Source organism: Gordionus sp. m RMFG-2023, chromosome 1 (assembly GCF_954871325.1).
Source record: "Gordionus sp. m RMFG-2023 chromosome 1, tfGorSpeb1-WG-v2, whole genome shotgun sequence".
Lineage (NCBI taxonomy): Eukaryota > Metazoa > Nematomorpha > Gordioida > Chordodea > Parachordodidae > Gordionus > Gordionus sp. m RMFG-2023.
In genome coordinates, this window is record NC_088775.1 from 2,211,400 (window position 1) to 2,230,599 (window position 19,200).

A 19,200-nucleotide genomic window follows, 5' to 3' on the forward strand; every position below is an offset into this window, starting at 1 on the left:
TTTATCGATATTTTGAATGTATAATAATTTAAAAATAGAAATTATAAAAAAAATAGGTTAATAACATTTATAACATAAAATTATTTAATTTGAATATGAAATCTATGAACAAAAAATCTTTTTATATAACTCTATAATGTGCTACTTAAGTCTTTTTATTATTTTACTAATAATGTTGGATGAAATATAAGATGATATTTAGTAATAATGTTTGATGTATTTGGTAGAAAATGTATTAATACTTTTATATATTATTAATATATAATAAATATGTCATTACATAATATCTATTGATTGTACAAATTTCGGAGAATAGAACAAATGAAAGAACATTTGTATATTTATTTTAAACAATATGTTTAGTTATACATATAAAATTATTGTATAATAAAAAAAAAATGGTATTTTTGCCATTCATTATTATTTTGTCAGGTTTTTTAACGATATTAAATAATTTTTGATATATTTTTATGTTTAATATTCCTTTATTGAAAATGAATGAATATAGAATTAAATTAAAACCGTCTTGAATTAACTTATTTTAACTTTAAATTGGGCCGTGGCCTCCAAATTTAAAAAAAATTTATTGATAATTATTAAATATTTCACTATTAACAATTTAATCAAAATTAAAATGAAAATGCAACAAAATTTTATGAAAAATATTATTTATTTAATTAATACAAATTAATAAACAAGTTTTGAAAACCAGAGCATAATTATTTAATTTAGCCTAGTATATACGGTGTAAACGTCACGTCTGGACGAAATGATTAAGTACTAACCCTGCATCAACCAAGTGCCTTATATATATTGCTACGCACAAGTTGCATATTCTAGTTAAATTATTATATAATATGGTTATAATTTCTAATTTTTTTAAATTTATCTAATGCATGATATAATTTTTTGTTTTAATGTATCTAGCCCATACTATCAGGAGACTTTTAGACCAGAGATGTTCTGGGCATTTAGGAACATCTCATATCAAAGAATTTTGAGGTTATTGGTGATTGTTTTACTTTTAGAACTATTAACTAATGTTTCCACTCATGATTCAGGCGGAGCTTTTGGTTTTTCTCAATGCATTAATATAAATAGCATTATATTAGGCATTTTTATTCATAAAGTATTAATAACATAGATACACTAAATAAGTACCTACAGACAGTAGGTACTAATATGGTTTAATCTTAAAATTTTATTGTTTCTAGAATTACTACATTAAAAAAATAAGTAATATTTTTTTTGATTTGATTAGAATTAAGGCTGGGAAACTTATATCAAAGTTTAATCTTACCCTCAAAAATCATCAAAGTACGTTAAAAGCCCACTAATCTTCTAATTTTTTTAATCGATGATAAATTGCAATTTGATCGTGAAAAGGACTTTAATTAGAGTTCTTTAAAAAATAATATTAAAAAAATATTAAATACTTTGCGAATCGTTTTTTAGGTAGATTTAAACAAGATGAATAGATTATAATCTTTTGCTATGTTTTAAAATTGCCCCATACCTCCGACCCTGATTATTTTCTATCAGATAGTAGAAACACATTGGTATTATTATCAAACTTAAACAGGGAAACGTTAGATCATTAAATAAAAATAGTATATTAGCTGCAGAATTTGAAGAACATAATTTTGAAAGTCTTGCATTTAAAGAATTGCATAAACGCTCCTAGCCGCCATCATCATGTATCAACGGCATTTAGTGAGGTCTCATTCTCCACATCAAAGAGATATCTTTCGAGTACTAGAGACTCGATGAAAAATCGACGTAAACAAAATTTAGTATTGATGGCTTATCGGAAAAAATTATATAGAATTAACATTTAATTCATTTATGTTAAAAAATAAGAATGTACGTTTACAAATTTTTAATAAAATAGCAAAAAATTTCTACGAGTGCCTAACTATTTGTTTTATTTTAAATTAATATTGGAACCCTTAATAAGTAAACAGTTGCCCGCCCAGCTGGAAATTTCTTACAGCCAGACGGCTCCGGAAATAGAATCAAGTCATGTTAAATGCTTAAAAAATAAAGTCAGCAACAAAAGATATTTATAACATTGTCATGAATGAATTGTAATTGTAATACTTTTGTGATTGTGTTTCTAATTAAGAGATTGTTTTATTTTTAACAATTTATTCTGATTTTCGGATAAAATACTTTTTATAATATGAATATTCTGTGTTAAAGGTAGCTAATGATGATGGCAAGGCTTTTCTGCTCATTTCTACCAGTAAAATTAAAAAAAATTAAATATAATTAAAAGTTAACAAAAAGTATAAAAATTTTTTAAAAAATTACAATTGGATGAGAAATAGGGAATCGCACACCAATTTCACTATTAATTATGGGCATCGTTGGTTGAACCCAAGAAAGATCTATAAAATGCAGATTGAAAATTCCTTTAAATTCCTTAGATTATGATTTCAGATAAAAGTTCCTTACTGAACTTGGAAAATTTTGAATTCAAAAGTGGATAAAAATTGGGTATTTTAGGAAAAACAGATGAAAAAATGGCATTTATAATGGTAAAGAATATAGAGATCCTTCATCTTTTTAGGCATGACATGGCCTATTCAATAAATTAATTTATAGCCTCAACGCTACGAAGAGGGTATCCAAGGTGATAGATTTTTGCAGTAATTGCTTTCTTTTGCACGATCAATGATATATTAGTAATATATATATATCATTGTGTACTCTCTCTGTCAATCCCATATGAAGATAAATGACAGAAAACATGTTATCCTTTTTGTGATATGTGTCTAATATATTTTCAAATTTATGCTAGACTGTATCGATACTCATGAAAACTCTCTCAAACTAATCATACCTCTTTTATCAATAAAATATGCAAATATAGTTTATCAAGTATTAAAGGTAGATAAAGAACACAGACATGATATTAGAAAAGAAATTATGATCAATGAGGATAAATTAATTGTTGAATACCACTCTAGAAATTTAAAAACATTGCGTGTAGCATCAAATAGTATTTTTGATCAGATAAGAATAATTCTTCAAACTATTCAAGAATTTGAAATATAATGCACAAAATGTAGTTTTTTTCTAACCTATATGTAAACGTTTATTTTTAGAAATTATTCACTCTTTGTTGGTAATATACCATTAGAAATAACACAAGTATGAAAAATGTTATGGTAATTTTATTAAGTTTATTTTATAATAAAACAAAAAGGAGAGATTAACACTACTCTTTAATCAAACTGGAAATGTCAAATATTGTTCAATGTTTAACAGAAAATGGTTAGTTATTGATTTGTAATTATAGTAAATGATATTTATTGCTTGTGTACTGTTATTACTATCAACTAATTATTAAAAAATTAAATTTCCATCATACTACATAATTTGCCTGTGATTCTATTACACCACTTGATGTTTTGTTTGAAGCAGCCTTAACTTATTTAGAAAGCACATAATAATACCCCCCCCCCCTTTTCTTTACTTTTAGAGCTCAAGATTTTCTGTCATCTTTTTAACTTTTACTTTTTGGATAAATTTCTTAACTAAATTGTTAATAAAAATTTTTTAAATATTCCAAAGTCAAAATTTATTTCTATTTTCTTATTATTTGGGATGACCTCATTATTCAGGATATGATATATTATAAGTTCTAACCTAATTTCTGAAACATTATAGGTCATATGTAAATCAACTAGTTAACATTTTCAAATCTTCATCATTCTTAATCACTGCCTCAGAGATATCTCCCTCTGGTAATATAAATTGAGGTCTTAAAAAATGGAAATAAAAAATAACACTTTCTTATCTTTTTGCAAATATTATAGCAACATCTTCCTAAATGGAAACTAACCTATATTCAATTCAATGTTTTTTATATCATAATATTGATATATAATGATTTAAATATTTCATAAAATTTTTATTATAAAATATAATGAGAAAATCTCCAATATTGGTAATTGGCATTTTCTTCATAATCATAAATATTTATCATTGATGAATTTTTTTTTATCTCACCTATATTATAGAAACATCATATACCTTTGATTTAAATATATTTATATTAATGGCTATCAAAAATATTGAAATATTTGGCACACAAAATAATTAATTTCCAAATTTGTATTTTGATATAATGACAATGATTTTGACAGTGTAATGATAAAATAATAAATTCTTGTAAATTAATGAGTTTAAATTAATTGATTGAAAATTGATGTTGCCAAAGGTACTTGAGGGTTAATATTATGAGTGATACTTTCTTCTTAGTAATCTATTATATTATCTGAGTTTATATATGACATGTCTTAACATTGTTCTATATAACTGTTATATATAATTATATTTTAGCTTTTATGCCTCATGGCATGATTGAAAATATTTTAGTTTTATTATATTTTATTGCATTACAATTTAATTTTTATTATTTTATCACTTAATTTAAATTCAGTTTTGAATAAAGAACATTTTTGTTTTATTTGATTATATACTTATTATTTTTATATTGATTTTAAACATATTTAGATTGTTGACAAATCAGATATATAAAGAATATATGTTTTTAAATTAGACAGTGATGTATTATATTTGATTCAGCGATACTTGATTTATGATCCAGTGATATAGTGAGATATATATTTAAAATATGATTTATGATAACTTTTTATACAACTGGGATGTGATTAAATTCACAAAAAACATTACTTGATTTATATTCCAATTTATCCACTCAAATTACCACGAATTTTTTCTTTAACCCATTAATGGTCAAGATTTTTCTAGTGGATAAAAATGCTCAATTTTTTCAAATTATATTGATTAATGCTCAAATATGATATTCTAAAAAAATCAGCCAAAAAAAATAATCCTAAATAGAAAATCTAGCCTGGTGCATATATGCACCGTTAACCATTAAGAGGTTAAAAAAGATAAAAATTATATAAAATACTATAAGATCAAAAAAACAACAAATATCTTTATTCTTTTTTTGTAATTTATAATAAAAACGAGAGTTTATATATTATGAAAATCCTTGAAACATTTAATATGGAGTGCGATTTGACATGTTTGGCACATATATCTTGAGTGCGTATGGCAATATCTGCATCTTCGTCTTTTTCCATCTATAATTTTGGATAAATAATGTCCAGATGAATCAATAGGGTTTTCACACTGTAATGCAAACTGGCTGGCGTGACCTGTACTTGAATTTTTTTCAATTTTTACTGGCGTTCGAAGGAGGTAGTTAGTAACTTCTCGTCTAAATGCAAGCAAACTCTTCTTGTCATCTCGATTCACGAATTTCCAGATTTTCCATGAATTTACCAAAGCTACATCAATAAAATTGGTGAATATTGGCCACCACCATTTTTTTCCTCTTATTTTTATTCTATATGTAGATATTAGATTATCACATAGATCAACTCCACCCATGTGTTTGTTATAAGCAGTTACCATATTTGGCTGAGGAATTTTTATTTTAGAAGATATTTTCTTAGAATACCTTGAAACATTAGAAAGCAAAGAGATAGTGTAGCATGTCGATGCAACGGTCACCACCGAATTATCATTCCAACGAACTACAAATATTTCGTATTTTTCAAACCTATAATCATAATATCCTCTTTCTTTTTTTGCTACAACCTTTATAGATTCAACTGGGCAATGCTCTATTCTATTGTCCCTCACAGTTCCAGTTGCAAAATATCCCATTTGTTTTAAGTATGACAAGAGTTTAAATGATGTAAAGAAATTATCAAAATATATTTTATGATAATTTGGTTTTTGCAATGCCTTTAATAATTTTATGATTACATTTCCACCTAATCCATATTCATATTTATTTTCGCTTTTTCCTTGATATATATCAAATGAGAATACGTAACCGTCGGAAGAGGCCAATATCCAAGACTTGTATCCGAATCTAATTGGTTTTCCTTTTATGAACATTTTGCAAGAATGTCTTCCTCGATATGGTATCATCTGTTCATCTATTGATAAATGATGTTTAAAAATTCCGAATTGCTGAAATTTATTATTCAATATATTAATGTAAGGCCTAACTTTATAAAATCTATCATGTATATCTATTTTAGTATTGTCTGCCAAATGGATATTATATTTCAAATTTCGAAATTGTAATTGGGTCATTGTATCCCGGATTATTGGAATAGAAATATCGCTGTCATTAGACCAGTACATTCTTTCTTGTGGGAGAGAATGATATCCAGTAAATAATAGAATTCCAATAAATCTCTGAATATCTTGGATGGTTATGCATATGTTAGGTCTATTCATTTGTTTAGCATAAATATTACTTTGTTCTACAAATAAGGAATATAAGTCTTCGTCGAAAATTAAACAAAATATATCTGATGGACTTTTACCATGTAAATCATTTTCAAGTTTTATTACATCTTCCTTTTCTCCATTGAAAGGGCTTGAAGAATATATTGCATCCGTTTTTCTCCATTTTAAATTGTGAGAAATTCGAGAATAGCTTCTTGTAGAATATGGTTCTGGAAGGTCGTCATCAACTGAATTATGAATCTCCAATTCTCCAGCTGTATCTGAAGGCAAAACTCCGACATTTGTTAAGTCATTTTCATCGAAATCTTCTTCATCACTAACTGCAGAGGGGTTTGGCGGAATTATAACCATATCTCTTTCTTCAATTGGTTCCTCTTCAAAAAGTTGAGCAAGCGCTTGTTCAATTGTTAGAAAACGTTTCATTAAAAAAATTTATTAAAAATTAAATATCTAGACAAATTATTTTCGTAGAATCTTGATTTTTTTATTAGTCATCTATTATTTTGATAATTTTGATTGAATTGACAAAACAGGTGCATAATATTTTATATAAATAAAATAAAATCTTCAGAAAGGAAGAGGCTAAAAATAATTTTAAACTTTTGAATATTTATGAACCTAATAATTTCATATAATTTGATCGGGATAAAAAATTATAATAGGAAATATATTATTCGATTTAATCTCAGGGGAAAAAAATTTTTTTAAATTATTTTCAAAAGGTCTTTTTTGGGTATAAAATTTTTTTTAAAAATTCTTAAGGGGCTCGAGCCACCCACCCCTCCCCTTCCCACCCTTAGTGACGGTAGTGGTTTTAAGTATAATATAAAAAATTATAATTCATTATGTTAAATTTCATTTGTTTGAATTTTTTTAAATAATATATACTGCTAGATGGTTAACGGTGCATATATGCACCAGTCAACTTTATGTGGTTACCTACTAAAATATTAATTATTTAAAAATTCAAAAATGATTGATAAATATTGATATAATAAAGAATATATACACACTAGTTTTCATCGAAATAATTTTATAATATGCTCGTGAGATCACTTAGAAAATTTTGCATTTTAGACCTCATAAATTCGCAAAGTTTGAGGGTTTCTTAGGGGCATAAAAAAATATTTTTTTCATATTTTTCTTTTCCAGTTTTGAAGTACAATGTCTGAACTATATAAAAATCTTTTTTATTATTTTTAAAAAAAAAACTACTATGTTAAAATAAGGTATATAGGAGGTGGTGCATATATGAACCGTTAACCAGTAACGGGTTAAACAACCAACATCAAAATTTTCTTTACATTTTTTTTTATAATCAATTTATTTTAAAAAATTAATATTTTTAAAGGGAAAAAAGGTTATAATGGTAAACTTTGGGCAAAACAAATAGCACTTTGAAATATTCTGTTTTTTCTCAGTCAATGAGAAATTTGATGCAGCTGAAAAGGTTCAGGATGGTTGCACTATAAATGGAACCTTAAATGGCCTTAGATTAAGCCATTGCCCCATGATCTCTTCCTTCCTGATAGAAGCATTGTTATTCCGAGCGAGCTTCATGTAACATATCCAAATTGTCCAAAAAATGATTATTAAATTGAGTACTAACCTAAACCCTACTAAAGTAATATACAAACCAAGGATATTCTCAAGGAAAAATGATTAAAACGCCATAATCTTCTAAATTAATGTCGATAATTAGTTCTACACACCTCAAAGAATATAGGCAATTATTCTTAAAGGGACACAACTCAATTTTTAGAAAGAGTGACCACTTGCAAATCTTTCACCATTTTTGGTTTCAGTTTCACGAATATGTTAAAATAAAATTTTTCTTTGTATCTCCTCCACATTTATTTAACTGTAATATCCTGATATGATGTAAAGTAGATTTAGCAATATTAATCATTCGAGTAAATATGCAGGAAATATTAGGATCTAGTAGTCATATTATACATTAAATCACACCATCAAAATATTATTAGCTTAAAAAATGATATTTATGAGAACCAACAAATTTCCGAATGGGGAGAGGATCCCCACCCCTGCTTTGCCCATAAATCAATATTTAAAAAAAAATGAAATGAGGAAGCATGGCCTTATTCCTTCGAAGATTTGGAGGAAACCACATTTGGGGATTTAAATTGCAGAAACCTTTATATATATCAAATTCAGAAATTTTCAAAATCTCCTATAGCTTCAGCCCACAGATTGTAAAAAATTTTAAACATAGGGGGGGACATAAATTACTCTTGCATATTAGTGAGAAAATTTGAATCTAAATTGATAAGATTGCAAAATTATAAATTCCCTAAAACAAGGATGCTAAATAATAACAATTGACATTTTAAATAAGTTTGAAACAATTCATTGCCCAAGACAATGAAAGCTCAATGAAGACCAATTCAAATTTGTAGCTTAGTTGGTGAAAAAAAAAATTCCACAAAGAAGGGAAATAATTTACAACTTTGGCGAGATCTGCATAACATAGATCTTGATATTTAAAAAAAATATATATATTGTGACAATGTTCTAATTGCCCATGATAGATTAAAAAGTAAACAAAGTGGATGATATCATTTATCGAGTTTTCTATCCCATGGATGACAATCGATTTGGGGGATTAATTATCAAAAACTAAGTAAAACGCAAACATTATTACTCCATATATCTCGAGATGTTATGTGTAACAGATACTACGTATATATATATATTAAATAATCGACTCATTTTGTGAGATTGTCATCCTAAATGCTTGATTATGAAATTGGAATGATCCATAATCGCTCTCTGGTTTAAAACAATGGGGTCAAAATTTACCATACCCTAACAATGATATTTAATATAAAATATTTAAGGAAATAGAAAATAAATATTTTCCAACCATAATCATGGTTTAGAAGTTTGATTATAACAATTTAAACTTCGAAATTTTTATTTTCATAGCTAAATTAAGATTAAATGTTTCATTGTTATACCATTGTTTGTGTTTTAAAGAAAATTATTATTTATTAATATATTCTTGTTCACACTTTGAATTGTTAATATGATAGGCGTGATTTCTACCACCCCCCCCCCCCATAAATATAATTTTGAGTTAATTCCTTACCTACATCTACCCCCGCTCCACACTCACCCCCCCCCCCCCCCCAACATAAAAAATGTATACAGTAATATCACTAGAAACAATAATCTTTATAATTCAAAATAAAATAGAAAATATTTTTTAAAAAGAAGTGAAAACCCCAAAAATTTTTCAACATAGCCAAGGGATCTACAATGAGGGTACCTAAAGACCTTCCAAATGTTATTTTTGGCGGATAAATCCACCTAATAATACCCCTTACCCCCTACCCAACTCCCCCTTCTTCGATAGAAAGATCCTAGATACGTCTATCAGTAATTCGTGATGTTTGAATAGCTAAGCATAGTCAGTTTAGGGATGGGTTTAAACGGCTCCATTCTTAAAAAGACAGCTGGCCTAATCTCCTTGCCACAAAAAGATTACGCGAGTCTGGAGATTTTCCTCATGGATGGCACAAAGGTGTGGATACCTATTAACGAAATATTATATTGGCAAAAAAATCGTAATTTAAAAATCGGTTAAATCTCAGCTGTTTAACGATACCGGTTAATTTTTTGAATGTAAAAGAGAAAGAAATCGCGTGCCAGCAGGCGGGTGGGTAATTCTTTCCGGAGGACAAAGGCGGACGGGTTCTAAAAATCTGCCCATTTCGCAACCTCTACATTGGTCAGTAAGGGAAGCATTGCTATTCTCGCCATCCATATTCTCCTACGAATTTATGCCTAAATTTTTTTTCATCTTTACAATTTTAGATTAAAGATTGTCTACATGATTACATATATCTTAATCATCTTATTGATTTTAACAAATTTGATATTCAAAATTAATATAATAAAGTGTTAACATCGTATTTTTTTTAAAAAAAAAACCTTTTTATCCGCCATTTTGATTTTATAGAATCGTTATCCTAATTTTACGATATAGATAGATGTTCAACCCTTCTGCCTTTCTATAAGCAAAAATCTCCAGAATTGCCTATAATATATCTTGGCGAAACTATCGGGTAAAAAACAAATCGAGCCGGTTAACAACATTAATTGGACCTATTACGAATCTGGTCGGGTAACGGCGAAATGTCGGCTAATTCAGCCCAATTTTAAGGAGACCGCTGGAGAAAATGCGCTAACATTTAGGCGTTTGAGCTGCTATCTTTTTAAGAAAAAAAACCCCTCCAGGCCAAAGTGATAGTTTTCGGCTAAAACCTTGATTTAACCGATAATTTTTAGCCGGCTAAAAATCGGGTTACAAACGGCTAAAAAAAATATAGTAAACTATAATTGTGAAACACTTGTCTAATCATTATTTTTTTTCTATATCAAATTTTTAATATGTGTTAGCATCAATGTTTTATGATTTAAATCACTTTTTAATTTAAATGATCGGATTTTTCCGGAAATATATTTTATCATGTCCGGAATACTTATCTTATGAATTGTAGGCAATTTTACTTGTTAATCCATAAGTCATTTATAAATTATTATTAAATTTAAAAAGCTCATGGAAAAATTGTCTGAAATTCGTAGGGTAGGTATTCCAAACATGGCGGCATACATTTCCGGTAAAATCAGATTTTTAAATTTAAAAAAAATAAAAATCCGGGCCGGGCTTAGGGCTGGGCCTGTAGTTCTCTGCTATATATATATCTCTTCAAGAGAAGAGAAGAGATATATATATATATCAGTGAATAAATCAATTCTGTATTTTATATATATCGTATACAAAGTTTTATCGACTATCAAACAGTGCTAGAATGTGAAAATGCGATTAAAAAATTTAACGGGCACGAAGTGGTACCTACCAAGAAACTTCTCGTTAAATTTTCCGACAATACGAAGAAGAGATTGCTGCAGGAAAAGGTTATAAATTGAATATGTATATATGTTAGCGGCAAATGTATTTATTTTTTTCAACTTTCGAAGCGCGGTTTTTTTTTAAAAAAATCCGATTTTAACCGGAAATGTATTCCAATTATGTTTGGAATGTGCTACCCTACGATTTTCAGACAATTTTGCCGCGAAATTTTGAAACTCGATATAATTTATTATTAGTTTTTTTCATGGCAGTGCGTTTTTTTTCTTCCCGGCAAATGTGTTTATTTTTTCAACTTTCGAATCATTTTTTTTTGAGCGCGTTTTTTTTTAAATTTAAAATTCCGATTATGTTTGTAGTTGCTACCCTACGATTTTCAGACAATTTTGCCGCGAAATTTAGAACCGCGAAAATATGTAAGGTTTTGCGAATAAGTGAATCCGTAAATATTTCTATTTCAATATAAGTTATATATTCGAGAGATCTGCAAAATTTTTTTTTTAAAAAAAAATAGTCGGGTGCGGTCGGGCCTAATATTTTTAAATAAAATTCAAACCGGTTCGGGCCTGATATTTTTGAATAAAATTCAGGCCGGGTCGGGCCTCAGAAATTTTTTTAAATACATTTAAATTAACCTATTTGTATGTTGAATTTTTTCTATGTAAAATATATTCGATTTTAATTTAGAGAACTAGGTGCCGTTATAACATATGACTTTTATTTTGAGTAATGATAAAAATTGATCTCTACATTTAAATAAGTTCAAGCCCGGCCGGTAAATTTTCTTAAAAAAAATAGTGAGTTCGGGCCGGGCCGGCAAAACTTTTTTAAAAAAATCGGGCCGGGCTTGAAAAATTAGGCTTGCAGATCACATACATTTTATCTTAAATTTTAGCAAGTAGTTAAAATTGATTTTAAATGTATTTCCCTCGTGTATTAATCATTTTATCCCGCGAAAATTTAAAAGACGATTTTCTTACCTTAATTCTATTTATTTTGTTTGCACTAATAATAACTATGATTAGGCCAAAAATTTCCAGAATATACGAAATAGGTTTCAGATAGCCAAAGAAACAGAATTTTACAGAATAGAATTATTTTTGAGATTTCTTATGTTACAATAAAAAAAAAAGAGAAACTGCAAAAAGCATATCCGAGAAGATGGAGCCTTCGACATCAAGCGTTACAGCTTTTTATTTCTCTTTCTAGAAAAAATCGGAATGGCCTGAATAATATAATGAATCTGAAGGTTGCAACAACAAATTTACGCAATATTTTTCAGTTTGAGGTCATGGATAATCATGAATATTCCTATATTACAATTTAGAAAATTGAGAGATAATATCGACCAATCATTTTACGAGATTTATGTGACAGTTGAGGCGAAAGCGGAATTTATATGATTCTGAAGATTTCGCGAGAACTCGACTCGCACCACATGACAAACATATCGTTTCCGGTAATGACGTGAACTCGATTGAGGATCATTATTCCACTTTTGGGTGCATAAAATCAATCAACGATTCGTGATTCATTCAAATGGCACCATCCAATTTGCAATTATTACTATTATTCCAAGAAATTCTGATTTGGGGATTAAATCTTGATATTGTAAAAAAAAAAAAAAATATTTTGCGGAATTTTATTCAGATAAATGTATCTTTAAGAAACCGATTAATTTCGGAGTTTACCAAGAAACCCATAAGTATTAATTTTAAATATACATTTTGGAGCTTTTTCTCCTCCGAAAATATATTTTGAATTATTGTATAATTTTGTGAACATTACCAATTTAATGAGAATAATGAATGAGAGGACCTTTTCATCATCCCGGAAAATAAAAACTTATCGCTGTAGTACAGCGTCAAGAAACCGATCGGATGGACTAGCTCTGCTTCAATGTACGTAGAGATTTGAATCCCCAATACAGAGCACAAACCCGGATGAAAAATTGGCGCAATCGCAATAGAAGATTTAAAATTTCCATTTTTTGAACCAATCATTATATAATGTTTTAATTCAAAATTTTTTTTATAATCTTACTTGCCGGGTTATATACATATATTTGTAAATATATTTTAACAATATTATATTGATGGGTTCGGTCATTCGGCTCAACTTGACCAATTAAACCGTATAAATCTAAAGGACCCTCTCTAAATTTCCTCCCGTGCCATTTTTATTATTCCTGCATCTCAACCATAATGTTAGCAAGTTGTAATAATTATTTTTTTACGCGCTAATACGCGCCACATCTATACTCGCGGGTAAATAGGTATCGGCTTATTTTCGATCGTGACCCATAATACCATTGGCTAATTACCCAAAAATGTTAATTCTGCCTTCATAAAGTTTAACATTTTTATTTTCTGTGCCGATTTCTAAGTAGGGTTTTATAATTTGTCTTATGTTTTTTTAAACGTAAAAATTTTTTTTTTTTTTTGGCAGTACCCTGGTATGCTTGAATCGGCTGAAAATTCGTCTTCCAAAGCTGCAATAACTAAGACAAACGCGGTGCCGCCAAAAGTTAACGGACCGGGAAAGGCTCTACAAAATAAGACGACGCTGCCTCCTAAAAAAAGCGATCAGATTGAAATGGGTAATAATAAAAACGACAGTGAGGTAGTGATTGGTAATGATGATGCCTCTTCAGCACCCAAGCCCTGTTTTAGTAACTTGAATTGTTTTTACGACAAAAAGGCGAAAGAAGCCCTCCCTCTAGAACTCAATGCCAATAAGGTAAATTCGCTCGCGCCAAAGAATGGCGTAAGCGACATTAAAGGCGATACTAAAAATAATTTAAACGGTACAGTAAGAGTCACTCCGATTCCAAACAGCGATACCAATATAATTCCTCCCTACCTGAACACCAAAAGTGTTTACAAAGTCACTAACAATGGCATTGTAAAGGTAAAAGTGGACGATAATTTGGTTAGTGACGAAGATGCTGCTTCAAACATTTTTCCCAAATACGTGAAAGTTGTTAAACCCCCAAACGCGGTTGAACATGCTAAAGCTTACAACGAGACTAAAAATAGTGATGTCAGCGATTGGCCATATATTAAAAGTGACGATGTTGGTATTAACAAGGAGTTACAAGTTCTTAAAACTAATATTAATGATGAGTTGCTAACTGACATTGAAAATAAAAGAATTTCCGACGACAATATTAGTTCGCCCATCGTTAAAGTTTCGAAAAATGACGAACGGCCAATTAATATCGAAAAATCGAAGAAAAACGGTTTTAAAAATGAAGCAGACGATTTTGTTCTTAATGTAACAGGGGATAGCTTCTATAATATGAAGTAATTAATATTATATATAAATATCTTTCTCATCTATCCATAACATCTTTACCTATAAAAATAATTATTTTTATACAAATTTATTTGTAAATTTTAAATATATATATATTTGCATTTATTTGTGAAAATTACAGAAACTTTATAAAGAAAAATTCTCCTGGGATAGAACATTCAGGTTTTCAATCTATATATTCTTTGTTTCTTTCTTTCTTTCTTTCTTTCTTTCTTTCTTTCTTTCTTTCTTTCTTTCTTTCTTTCTTTCTTTCTTTCTTTCTTTCTTTCTTTCTTTCTTTCTTTCTTTCTTTCCTTCTTTCTTTTCTTTCTTTCTTTCTTTCTTTTCTTTTTTTATAATTGATTATTTATTTTAAAAAAATCGCTGATGAATAGATTCACGAATGTCCGAAAATCCTAAATTTCCAAATCTGTCACTCAATTTATGTTACGACTGCAAAAAACCAGGTTTAATAGCTTTAAAGTTTGACTTATATGAAATATTTAATTTTCAGAGTTTGAAATACAAAAAAAATCTTCATAGATTTTTGAAGATTTTGTTGACAATGGCTCGAGAGAACAAGATTTTGGTCAAATTCTACCTAAAACTCTAAGATCTTTGAATCAAACTCTGATTTATTTACACTTCCATCTACAGATCTGCAAATGTAGGCCGGGCCCGAAACCGGCCCGGCCCAAACGGGCTTCGGGCTGGGTCTGATTTATTTAAAATAAATCGGACTGAGTCGGGTCGGGCCTTGGAATTTTTTTTAAAAATATATCTAGAAATTTATCAATTTTATTGTCGAATATTTTTTATGTAAAAATAAAAATATTCAATTTTATTAGAAAACTAGACGCCACATGACATTATATCTTTTATTTTTGGGTTCTAATAATTTTTTAACGGCTCGTTTTGAGCCGATTTTTTAAAACGGCTAACTCGATTTTATAGCCAGAAAAATATTCCCCTAAGACTCGAGATTTTGATAATATATGTCTAGACTGTTGTTCCTCCTATAAACAAAATCTTCAGGCTTGCAGAATATTATGATGGGTGAAGTATTGAGTTAGCCAGACGAGCCGTCAACAACACAAACTGACCTATCTTATATATATATGTGTTTAATAATTCATAATATCTCGGAAAGCTATATACAAGTCTGACTGCTGCGATAAAGCATATTTTTGTAATCATTTGTGTTTGCATAATGGTTTTGTCGATCACTCCAAACATTGCTCAATAACTCCGATACCGAGTCAAGAAGCCAGCAAAACAATTGAAACAAAGTTTAATTTCATTAATATTTTTTTTTGTTTAAAGTGTTGCGTTTAGGGTCCCAGAAAAAAAGAATTACATAATCCTAACGGACAGTTCTCTAAAGGAGGTTAAATTTATTTTTATATATGTTTATATTGATTCTTCCTAAATAATATAACTATATTGTTTTTGTCAGTTTCCTTTAACATTAACATATTTAGAAGTGTTAGCTAAAAGGCTAGTTTCCGAAATAACTTTAAAAAAATGGTCATTTATAGCTCTAACTAATTTCACCAGCCGTTTTGTTTTCCTCCAATGATTTTTAAACATATCAATCATGTAAACATGAGAATACATAATCTTATCATAATTACATATTTTGAAACAAAGTTTGGCAGATTAGTATCGGTACCATGTTTTGCATAGGAGTTGTTTGACAGGCATTTTATTTACAACATATGATTTTGAAAATTATTATACATATATGTATGTCAAAAAATTTTGATATATTATGGGATGTTCCTCCTTTTTTCCATGAATATGGTGGAGTAAATTTCTTTGCCTGCGGACCATGTTTTTTTTGGTAAAGGGTTAAGAATTAAAGTAAGATACAAACCTATTCCAATCTCAAAATTTTTGATTCAAGGATCTCGTAACTTCCTTTCGCGATCTTCGTTAATAAAAAAAAAGGTTAGTGGTGTTTAAGTTACTTTTGAAAAAAGTTACTAATTACAGTATAGTTACATTTTAGAAGTCTATATATTGTAAAGACTATAAGTTCCTTTCGCGATCTTCGTTAATAAAAAAAAATAAGTTAGTGGTGTTTAAGTTACTTTTGAAAAAGTTACTAATTACAGTATAGTTACATGTTAGAAGTCTATATATTGTAAAGACTATAAGTTCCTTTCGCGATCTTCGTTAATAAAAAAAAATAAGTTAGTGGTGTTTAAGTTACTTTTGAAAAAGTTACTAATTACAGTATAGTTACATTTTAGAAGTCTATATATTGTATAAAGACTATAAGTTCCTTTCGCGATCTTCGTTAATAAAAAAAAATAGGTTAGTGGTGTTTAAGTTACTTTTGAAAAAGGTACTAATTACAGTATAGTTACATTTTAGAAGTCTATTTATTGTAAAGACTACATTTTTTTTTTATTATACGATAAAAATAATTTGCAATGTTTGTTCAATGAAAAAAAAATACGATTTAAATATGAATAATTGCACTGAAAAATAAGTATCATAAATATAATATTAAATTTTTATCTAGTTGGTCTACTCGTGTTTCTCCAAAATATAAGCTTCGCTCTAGACTAAACTTAGTTATAGCTGACCGTTAGATGAAATATGTTAGCATATTTTAAATCCGTGAAAACCGTTCAAAGATTATTAAAATGTTCAAGATATTTTTTTACTTTTGGAAGTTACAACATTCTAAGAAGAAAAAAAAATTAACTTAACTTTTTAAATTTTTTCAAAACCTAAACAAATATAAGTAGAAAAAATTAATAAATTATTTTCTAAATAAACAAATATAAAAGTCATTCGTTTTCAAATTTGAACGAAGAAAAAGGATATACGATTATTCAAATTTTCACAAACTCGCTATACACTTTTTCCCATAAATGGCTTCTCCGTACTTCTAACCCGGGCTGCTTGTTGAATCCTAATTAAAATATTTAGTTGGTTCTTTTATAGACCTCCTTATTTCTAAAGCGACCCCGAATTTAATTTGTTTAATTTTAAAAAATAAATAAATAATATGTTTAAATATATTTTTATTATTTGATGAAGAACGCTAATTTGCTCAGATCTCTCAAAGGCTGTCCCGTCACTGTGGTCCTAAATAAGCAGAATAGCCAAGAAAAGGGTGTTGAGGGTATTAAAAAAGAGCCCCAAAACTTGCATTTGAATGGGGATTTCCTTAGTCCCAAAAGTGGGCAGGAAGGTAACGTGATCAAAAAATTGATCACCCCTTACAAACTCGTCAATACCTATCCATCCCCTTCAACGAATGGCCATGACACGACTTCATCACCTTCGTCACCTCTCCTCCTTAATGTCGGAGGCGATGCAAAGATTGGAGGACGACCCACCACTACGAACCATATCATAAAATCTATCGGTAGTTGTTTGGATAAAACAGTTTTAAACGATTTGCTATGGTCTAACAAGAAGGAGGAAAACGTTAAAAAGCCTCAAAATTATGATCTTGGGGTTAATTCTCAAGTGTACGAAGATTTCTTTGACGAGGTTTTTATTATATATATTTTTTATGATTGACATTTGTTTTTTTAAAAAAAATATATAGTACGAGAAATGGACAAAACCCAGCGATATCGGTAATAATGGTTCTGAAGATTAAGAGTGCAAAGGAAAGGGAATCAAAACTTTTATAAATATTTTTTTTTTTAATATAAAATTTATATTTTTTTTAAAACCATAAAATATTGGACGATAATCATAAATAATAATTAAATTTTATTCAGCAATATATACTTTTTTTAAAATTTCATATTATATATAAAAAATTAATTAGATCAATCATTTTAAATTCGGTTATAATAATATATATACGTTATTTTATTTTGTCACAATGGATGAAAATTCAATAAAAAAAATAGAAAGGAAGGGAGTTGTTTAAACATTTTTAATTATGTTATAAAAAAAATGGTGGTTAGCCTACCCCCCTCCCCCACTCCTGGGTGCGCGAGTTAAGTTTGTCTTGGGTGAGCTCAATTTTTGAAAATAATTTTGGTTCGGGCCACAATAAAAAAATATTGGCCGGTCTTTTTCGGTTCGGGTCGGGCCTAATGATATTTAAGCTCTCTAGCACGCGTATCTCGTTTAAGATTATATTTGCGGATAGTTTGTATAATTTTATCAAATAACTTACCCGTTACGCGAAATTAATCGCTAACAAAATCACAGCTGATTTACTCTGCATTCTTAGTACCCACACCTTGCATGTCAGACCTGCAGAGGTACCATTTGCACAACCCGGCCCGGATTTAAAAAAAAAAAATTTTTTTTTGGTCCAGTCCAGGTTTTATATTCAGGCCCGACTTGGCCCGGATTTTTTAAAAATATATTACATTTATTTTTAATTTTTATAGCTAATAATGGCTATTTAAAATAATAAGGCCCTTAAAAGATTTTCTGCACGTCTCTCCATAAAATCCATATATTTGATATGTTATTCCAAAAGTAAAATATTTTGAAATGTTTTTTTGCGACCTTCTGTTCTATCAAAATCTCCATTTTTATATATATTTCCCGTTTTGTGGAAAATATAGTTTTAATAAAATTTGCAAAAAGTTTGAGGGGTTTTCAGGGTTCTTACCTCCAACAAGTTTTACCCAGCCAGAGGTCTGCGAAAAACGGGTCTAAAGCCTTTTATATAGAATTTATAGAGTGGGGTCTATTAAAATAATTCCCCC

The 19,200-nt window shown here is 28.7% G+C and overlaps 1 protein-coding gene and 2 long non-coding RNA genes across 3 annotated transcripts; all 3 read left to right on the plus strand.

The window, feature by feature from the left end:
* Positions 1-2,797: 2,797 nt before the first annotated feature.
* On the plus strand, positions 2,798-14,512 carry LOC135922670 (uncharacterized). Its single transcript, XM_065457102.1, has 5 exons — positions 2,798-3,070; positions 3,111-3,156; positions 3,212-3,279; positions 11,118-11,250; positions 13,652-14,512. The coding sequence occupies exons 1-5, from the start codon at positions 3,060-3,062 to the stop codon at positions 14,510-14,512; spliced, it is 1,119 nt and encodes a 372-aa protein (XP_065313174.1). The 5' UTR covers positions 2,798-3,059.
* Positions 14,513-14,642: 130 nt separating this feature from the next.
* Positions 14,643-15,790, plus strand: LOC135922553 (uncharacterized). Its single transcript, XR_010570958.1, has 3 exons — positions 14,643-14,683; positions 14,896-14,967; positions 15,651-15,790. It is a non-coding gene; the product is annotated as an uncharacterized LOC135922553 (long non-coding RNA).
* Positions 15,791-15,816: 26 nt separating this feature from the next.
* LOC135931985 (uncharacterized) lies at positions 15,817-18,312 on the plus strand. The gene is made up of 3 exons (XR_010573239.1): positions 15,817-15,887; positions 17,555-18,013; positions 18,072-18,312. It is a non-coding gene; the product is annotated as an uncharacterized LOC135931985 (long non-coding RNA).
* The last annotated feature ends 888 nt before the right edge of the window (positions 18,313-19,200 follow it).

Bases quoted from the DNA above. Each gene is read 5' to 3' on its own strand.
- LOC135922670 (XM_065457102.1), top strand. The intron at 3,157-3,211 runs GTATGAAAAATG...TAAAACAAAAAG, and splicing joins TACCATTAGAAATAACACAA to GAGAGATTAACACTACTCTT. The intron at 3,280-11,117 runs GTTAGTTATTGA...TCGTATACAAAG, and splicing joins TCAATGTTTAACAGAAAATG to TTTTATCGACTATCAAACAG.